The sequence below is a fragment of the Neodiprion pinetum genome, chromosome 1 (assembly GCF_021155775.2).
Source record: "Neodiprion pinetum isolate iyNeoPine1 chromosome 1, iyNeoPine1.2, whole genome shotgun sequence".
NCBI lineage: Eukaryota > Metazoa > Arthropoda > Insecta > Hymenoptera > Diprionidae > Neodiprion > Neodiprion pinetum.
Window position 1 is genome coordinate 11,453,765 of NC_060232.1, and position 8,127 is coordinate 11,461,891.

The window sequence follows — 8,127 nt, forward strand, 5'->3', positions numbered from 1 at the left end:
TGTATATATATGTGTGTGTGTATGTGTATATATGCGTCAAAGTCAAGGACATGTTTATACGGAGTATAGAATATGTACTAACGCGATGGTATACATATGCATATATATATATATATATATATATATCTATATATAATACTTTATTATGTACAGATTACATTCGGCGTTGCGTAACAATTGGTTGTTATTATCATTATTGTTTCATGACATACGTTTGTTCCTTCATCAATTCATTCCCCCCTCCCCCTCCCACGACATAATGATATTTCATATTTTCACATTACAACACGAGATGATTGATTCACATACATACATATATACATATATGATTATTACGATTATTGATTACTACTTGTTATTATAACGGTATATATTTACATATATATATATATACACACACACACATTACAATATGTATATATACGTGTATGTATGTACACATATACATACATAATAATATATAGAATTGCTTACATATACATATATGAATTGCATTTACAAAAAAAAAAAACAGAAAAACAGAGTACAATTTTTTTCTTCCAATTGTTTGCCTATTGTAAAAACTAAAAAATAAAATTTTGTGCCGATGGTAATTATGGTAACAAAATATACGTACCCGAACAAGTTTCTGACTTGGCAAACCATTTTGCCCTCTCCCCTTCTTTGTCTGATTGTTGGGTTACATCTCCGTTGTATTGGAATGGTCGGCTGCCCTTTGACGCGATGATGATGATGATGATGACGATGATGATGATGATGATGATGATGATGATGATGATAATGATGATGATGATGATGACGACGATGATGATGATGATGATGACGAATGGTCAATCAACTGGATTATGGTGGTAACGATGATGATGATGATGACGATGACGATACGGATAATTGATGATGACGATGATATGGATAATTGACGACGGTGATGATGATGATGATGATGATGATGATGATGATGATGATGATGATGATGATGATGATGATGATGATGATGATGATGATGACGATGATGACGGCTGGAACACGTAAAAATACCCATCGTCTTCGGCCATCCCCTGTAAAACCTGCACGCACGTCCATCCGTTCATCTTTCCGTCCGTTCGGCTGCGTACCTTTTCATTGTGCCACCACACACGTACTCTATATGCAACAACGTGAACGTTATGCACTTGTCGCATGTTTGTGACACGTCACTGGTTAAAAAAAAAAAAAAAAAAAAACGTGAACCGTTGACGATGACACTCGTGTGACACGTTGCGTTTTGTGGTCACGTTCCTCTAACGGGGATACGATTGCATTCGTTGTGTCGTGTTGTGTTGGTTTACATTGGTGGTCGCGCACGGATGTGTCGATGCGGTTATGGAACATGGGACGTGGATGAATTATTTGAAAAAATGGAATCGACGAATGTGGATAATTTGGGGATCCGTTTGACCTGGACCGGAACCGTTTTTCTTGGAATAAAACGACATTTCCGCGGTGGGGAAAAAACCTTCTTCTACCTCCGCTTCTTCGTCCTCGCTCTTCTTCGTCCTCGTCGTCGTCGTTGTGTTGTGCGCTACCACGCTACTTCTACGTCCCCGTCTATAGAGCCCTCGACCGCCCTCCGTCGAGGATGACGAAGATGGCCATCTTGTTTACCGATCCGGCGACATCCTGGCAAATAGATGTTCGTGAATACGTGAATACACTCATTGTAGTAGATTTTAAGGCAAAAACCAAAAATGAACAAATATATATATACATGTATATATATATGTATATATATGTATATTATCTTGATAATGAGAGTACGGGGGTCCGGTACGGTAGCAACAGTATTGCTAATTGCCTATGTAGATGATGCTGATTGAGATATTACGATCTGAAAATAGTGCGAAATAATGTAAAAATAAAAACGAAACTTGACAATATGTATGTATACATTAAAAAAGAATAGAAATTACGAGAAATAATCGCTGCGAGATATGAAAATTAGCTATTATACTGTCAAGCCGTAAAGTACCTCAATTTTATAGGCGTGAACGTGTTTTTCGCGACACGGGCACGTTTTTAATTATCTTTCATTCTGTTTACAATAGTTCAAAAGGCATTTTTTATTTATTTATTTATTTTTTTTTTTTTTCTTTCCTTATAGAGTTTCGCATTTCTTTGATTTATTTATTTATTTTCTTTTCTTGTCGAATTCTCTGTTCACACGTAAACTATAATCTTTCTTGGATAAATTTTTTTTTTTTTTTTCATTCCCATACATATGCTACGTTTCATCGGCACCCGCGTCTTCGATTTCGCTCTTATTGTCATATACGTGTCATATTTTAACGTTCCTTTTACAGATGCAGTTGTACAATATCGCTGAAAATAAAAAAAAAAAGAGGATGTTATATACTAACATTTTTCGTAGCGCCATACGTTTATGTACAGGCTGAAAGTTTGCAAACACCGAAATTTTATAATACGTTTCGGTCGAGATTCTTTATAATCGCTATAAATTTTTGATGAATTTATTTTCTTTTTTTCTATTCGAATTTCGCTCTCTCTCTCTCTCTCTTTGTCTCTCTCTCTCTCTCTCTCTCTCTCTCTCTCTCTCTCCTGAGAACGGATCGTTGAGTCAACTGAGTACTGAACACTGATCACTGTATATATGTGTATGGTGCTGCGTTACATCTGTAACAGAAAAATTGAATTTCCTTTCAACAATATATACGTGTATGAAATATGGATATGCTCCAATATCTCGTGTATTGACAATCTTTCTTAAAAATGACGAGGAAACAAATTTTATAACAATCTTTTTTGTAAAACAGTAACGATTTATTTGAATACGTAAAACCTGTTGATCATTTTATTGTTTTCAATCACGATAAAGAAATTTTATTCATTCCGAATAAAAATAACTATTAATTGCATTAATAAAAAATATCTCTCATTAAGTTACGATGTGTTTATTTGTTCGTTGGAAACGAATGGAAAAATTTATTTTGTGGTTAATGAATTTTTCGTTTGTTTGTTTCGAGTATATTTTAATTTGTAGATTGTTCAACTCTGATATTGGAGAAAGTAGAGAAAGGAAATGATATTTTTAATCAAAGGATACGAATCTCGTATCAAAGTCATACGATATCGGAATGAAAGGAGTTTTTAGGTCTACCCGGAAACATAATCGCTGTACCTGGCCCATCGCTTTTGGAAGTGTCGCTATCCTAGTACAAGTCTAATAGCATACGAAACTGTTCGCTTCTAATTCTTGTACTTCATTCTTATTCACTATTGAATTTGGTAAATAATTTTTATTTTTCTTTTTCTGCTATATTCCTAGCTTCTTTTTGTTGTCTTCTACTATCTGTTAATTAGTTATTCACTTACTGCGTTGTTCATCTTTATTCCTTTGGACCATATCTTTATTTTTTCGGGTCAACGCTGACCTTTTTTTATGTTTTTTTTTTTTGTCATTATCTACGTTGCATTTTACGGTACTAAATAGTTTTTTTTGAGTAGGAATGGCTAATCTTGTGGTGAGCGAGAACATGCCTATTTTTGGATACTTAGAAACCGTCTCGACATATTCCAAAAGTGATCGGTCCGTTTTTGCTCAATACTTACCCGCCCTTTTAATTTACAGATAAAGTACTGGCCACCCTGGGCGAGGGTACCTTTGGAAAAGTTGTCAAGGTTAAAGATATGCAGATGTAAGTTGATATTGATTGTAATATTATTTGATATCCGAATGTGCAAAAGTACACCGCGTGAACATTTTTATCCTTTTTTTTTTTTTTTTTTTTCATATATATCGATGTAAACATAATTGTTATGGAACATTGAAGTTTTAGGACCTGATAAATTGTACAAGAAACTAAATTCATCTGATCTTCTACAGTAATGCGCGTATTTATCGTTAATTTCTAAATTTGTGACCAGTATCTGTATTTGTCAAGATGTCAAAGCGTTGTGTGATTAAATTCTGGGATAATTCTAGTCGCTGAAAGTTTCGGTTTCATTTTCTATAAACCGAACGTATTTTTCTCGTTTTTCTCGTTTGTTGGAAAATTATTGCATTGAAAATATGAACATTCATACGCAAACAGGTGCCGAAAATAGATAGACCCGGGATCGCTGGTTCGTGGTTGAAAGACGACCATTAGATATTCTAAAAATACTCAACGAAAATTTCAGCTTTGACCAGTAGAGACACTTAAACAAAGTACGTACCGGCAAAAGAGTTTCGATTATAACTTTCAAAACCACCAATACCTCTTGGATAATTAACTTTATACATCCGGAATGTATTTCGGAGGGATTGGATTTCACAGTGTTTAATTAAACAACGCTGAGGCATCTGATAATCTTAATTGAAGGGGCTGCCTGAGGCAGAAACCGAGCGATGTATTATCAATTCTTAATTAATATTACAGCGTAGATATTGAGTATATTAATGGTTGTCTAATTTTAATTCGCGTTTCAATTATCTTTGTGTACAGGGATCACGTGATGGCCTTGAAGATAATTAAAAACGTCGAGAAGTACAGGGAAGCTGCTAAACTCGAGATAAATGCTTTGGAGAAAATTGCTCTCAAGGATCCAGAGTGTCAACAGTCAGTAATTTATTATCCTTACATGCTTGCCCGATGCTTTATTCTATTTCTCCGCATTCGAAACAACGGACAATTTCTATAATAGTATATCCAATTGTTGGATTTTCGAATTCTTTACTTCACTTGCTAAACGGTAAAACTTGCCAACGCAAATCTTTCGATTTATAAACTGCGTATACACATCACTCATACTTCCTGTTTCGACTACGCATTATTCTTGTTTAGAACGGTGATTCAGTTGAGTTGAATTCTCGGAAAATACTGTCCGATCTACTTTTACTCGTGTGAAAACTAAATGGTTATTCTTACTTTATACTTGAGTGAAATACTATTTAAAATATTTTATTGTAAATTATATTATATATTCAATCTTTTGTGTTTCAAAATTTCGTTTTCTTAGATGCAAAACTGTTTTAACAGTTGACCTTATGTAATATACACGGCTGTGCCAATTTTCTGACGTATGCGTGGAAATGTAGATTAGACGGAAATCTACAAATTTAACCTAGAGTCTAATCTTCCCTCGTTGTATTCGATTTTTTTAAAACTCTCTTCTCTTTACAGCTTATGTGTGAAAATGCTGGATTGGTTCGATTACCATGGTCACATGTGCATCGCCTTCGAAATGCTCGGTTTGAGTGTGTTCGATTTCTTGGTAAGTTGTGTACAGACTATATACAATTTCTTTTGGAAAAAAAATTTCAAAACATTGTACCATCTCAATTTGGAACTATCGGTTTTCAGAGAGACAACAACTATCAACCTTATCCTTTGGATCATGTTAGACACATGGGATACCAGTTGTGCTATGCTGTGAAATTTCTTCACGACACAAAACTCACTCACACTGACCTCAAGCCAGAAAATATACTCTTTGTTGATTCTGATTACGACATAGCTTACAACAACAAAAAGGTAAGATACATATTTGAAAGCTTTCAAATACCATATCTTTGTTCTGCAGCTAATCGAGTCACTAAAGATTTTGTAATCGTACTTTCCTCATTACTTTTTCATTAGTTTTGCAAAGTGTAACGTCCGTTATTTTCAACAGCCACGTTTAAAACTTTGCGACTTTACCAAGCCACCTTTTTTCATATGTGTTTGATTTTGCTACAATTAGAATAAATGAGAGATATTGAACTCTAATTTCATGTACAGAAATGTTATATTTTCAGATCATAAAATATTAAAAATTGAAATATAAGTTTCTGCTACTATTGAAAATTTATGTACAAATTAATTGGTTAATATTTTATTGACATACATTACCCTTTCTACATTCGTAATGTAATAAAATAACTAAAGTTGCACGTCAATATGAATTTCATTTCTATGTAACAACATATGTTCACCTAACATATATACATTTCAATAAAAGTTTTTTTTATTCAAGAGGATAGATGTGAGGCGGGTCAAAAGGACAGATATTAGACTAATCGATTTTGGAAGCGCCACTTTTGACCACGAACATCATAGCACAATCGTTAGCACAAGGCATTACAGAGCTCCCGAAGTGATTTTGGGTAAGTTCTTCAACCATATTTTGCATCGTTCAAGATTGATTTTATACATGAAATGTCATGAAAATGTGAACCGAGCTTATTTGAAAAAAATGAATATTCAAATTAACTGCAGGACATGTTACTACTATTTCGTTCATTTTTTTTTCCACAGAATTAGGATGGGCACAGCCTTGTGACGTCTGGTCAATCGGCTGTATATTGTTCGAGTTATACCTCGGCATCACCTTGTTCCAAACGCATGACAATAGGGAACACCTCGCAATGATGGAGAGGATACTCGGAACAATTCCACATCGTATGGCCCGTAAAACTAAAACTAAATATTTTTATCACGGTAAATTGGACTGGGATGAAAAGAGTTCAGGAGGCAGATATGTCAGGGATAACTGCAAACCCTTGCACGTGAGTTGCGAATACAAATTCTCCCCATTCGTTACCTTTTCTTTACAGCCGCTTCTTTATGTTACACGGCTTGAGATATATCATTTTGTTGCTAGTATATAAGATAATTAGCCAGGTTTCACATCGTTTTATATCGTTACAGCGTTATTTACTCTCGGAAGACAAAGATCACGTACTGCTGTTCAATTTGATCGAAAAAATGCTCGAGTACGAACCTACGCAGCGTATAACACTGAAGGATGCTCTGAGTCATCCATTTTTCGACGCGTTACCTGCATCTCAACGGCTCCCGGACGTCAGAGCTACCGGTGATAACTCCGTTCCAACGCACGAGCGATCTCACTCGTTGTCGCGATGAAGGTAGTGATGGGACCAATCACCGAAGCTAAATGGACACTTTTTCCCGCCAATGATGATCTACAATCCCGAAGATAATATATTACTGATTAATAGCTTGAGAAATTTTTTCGGGTATGGATCCAAATTTATTTTCATTGTGATTTTTTTAACGATGGAACATCCGTTATAACTTTACCGGGAAGTGTGATGAATGTCGAAATGTTATTGATAATCAGAGCATTGTGTAGAAAATTATTTCTCTTCTCTTCGTCCTTTCTTCGTCGCTGTTGTTTTCGTTGATAATGTTTACTTTACGATCACTTGGGGAAACATGAAAAAAAAGAAGAAAAAAAAAAACGAAAAATAGGAAATAGAACAGCGATGATAAGGGTCTTGGTGCTGGCACGTAAGATCTGGTGTTTACGTTTAGTCGAAAGTAACAGTGTCCCGAAATTAATGTAAATGTTATTTTAAAACAACTCGTGAATCATCTTCTGTAAATTTTAAATATTTTTAATTTTATCAATGATAATAATAATAACGGTAATGTGGTGTTCTATTAAAGCCAGCAAACGTTTCAAGCAAACATAATGAATTGGCGATACTTTATTGTTGAATTAATGACGATAGCGATTCATCACGACGATTAAGGTAATCATAAAATCTGTAAGATTCTGAGAGTAGGGCTACGTATAAAATGATCGTGATGCGAGGATCCGAATATAATGTACAAGTGAAAAGAAGGGGAGAACCAAATGAAATTAGCTTAAAAGAACGGAATAAAAGTTGTATCAAATTGAATGAAATTTCTGTTTCCTTGAAATTCTACCGATTAGGGATTTTTACCAGGAGACGTTGTAGCGGTTGTAGCGTAACGACCGACAGAGATGGCAGGTTGTGATAGTACCTGCCGTTTCGTTTAACAAAACGAAAATACAATTTACATTGTGGTAAGGTTATGTGTACATATATATTACATGAATATATATGGATATATATATATATATAATATATATAATATATATATATATATATACACACACATGCATATAGGTATATATTATATACGTGCTTAAGGCAAATAGAGTAACAAAAAATTAGTGAAATGATAGCTAAGCGATCATTTTTTTCCCCCATCATTAAGTTTCTTTTTTTAATTTATGAAAAGAACTGAGTTCGCTATCACGATTACATACACATGTAAATGATTCTTTGTCATTTCACAAACTTCTGCTGACAAATTTTTTTGTCTGGTGCGTTCAATC

The 8,127-nt window shown here is 34.4% G+C and overlaps 1 protein-coding gene across 9 annotated transcripts in view; it reads left to right on the forward strand.

The window, feature by feature from the left end:
• Doa (Darkener of apricot) overlaps nucleotides 1–7,272 on the forward strand; it is a 47,969-nt gene extending 40,697 nt beyond the window's left edge. For all 9 annotated transcript variants that reach the window (XM_046616550.2, XM_046616561.2, XM_046616568.2 and 6 more), the window contains 8 exons: nucleotides 1,594–1,672; nucleotides 3,626–3,692; nucleotides 4,482–4,595; nucleotides 5,160–5,250; nucleotides 5,340–5,510; nucleotides 5,992–6,121; nucleotides 6,273–6,523; nucleotides 6,666–7,272. In XM_046616550.2, coding sequence (XP_046472506.1) covers nucleotides 1,594–1,672; nucleotides 3,626–3,692; nucleotides 4,482–4,595; nucleotides 5,160–5,250; nucleotides 5,340–5,510; nucleotides 5,992–6,121; nucleotides 6,273–6,523; nucleotides 6,666–6,881 — 1,119 coding nt within the window. In that variant the 3' untranslated portion in view covers nucleotides 6,882–7,272. The remainder of the gene's footprint in view (nucleotides 1–1,593; nucleotides 1,673–3,625; nucleotides 3,693–4,481; nucleotides 4,596–5,159; nucleotides 5,251–5,339; nucleotides 5,511–5,991; nucleotides 6,122–6,272; nucleotides 6,524–6,665) is intronic.
• Nucleotides 7,273–8,127: the final 855 nt, after the last annotated feature.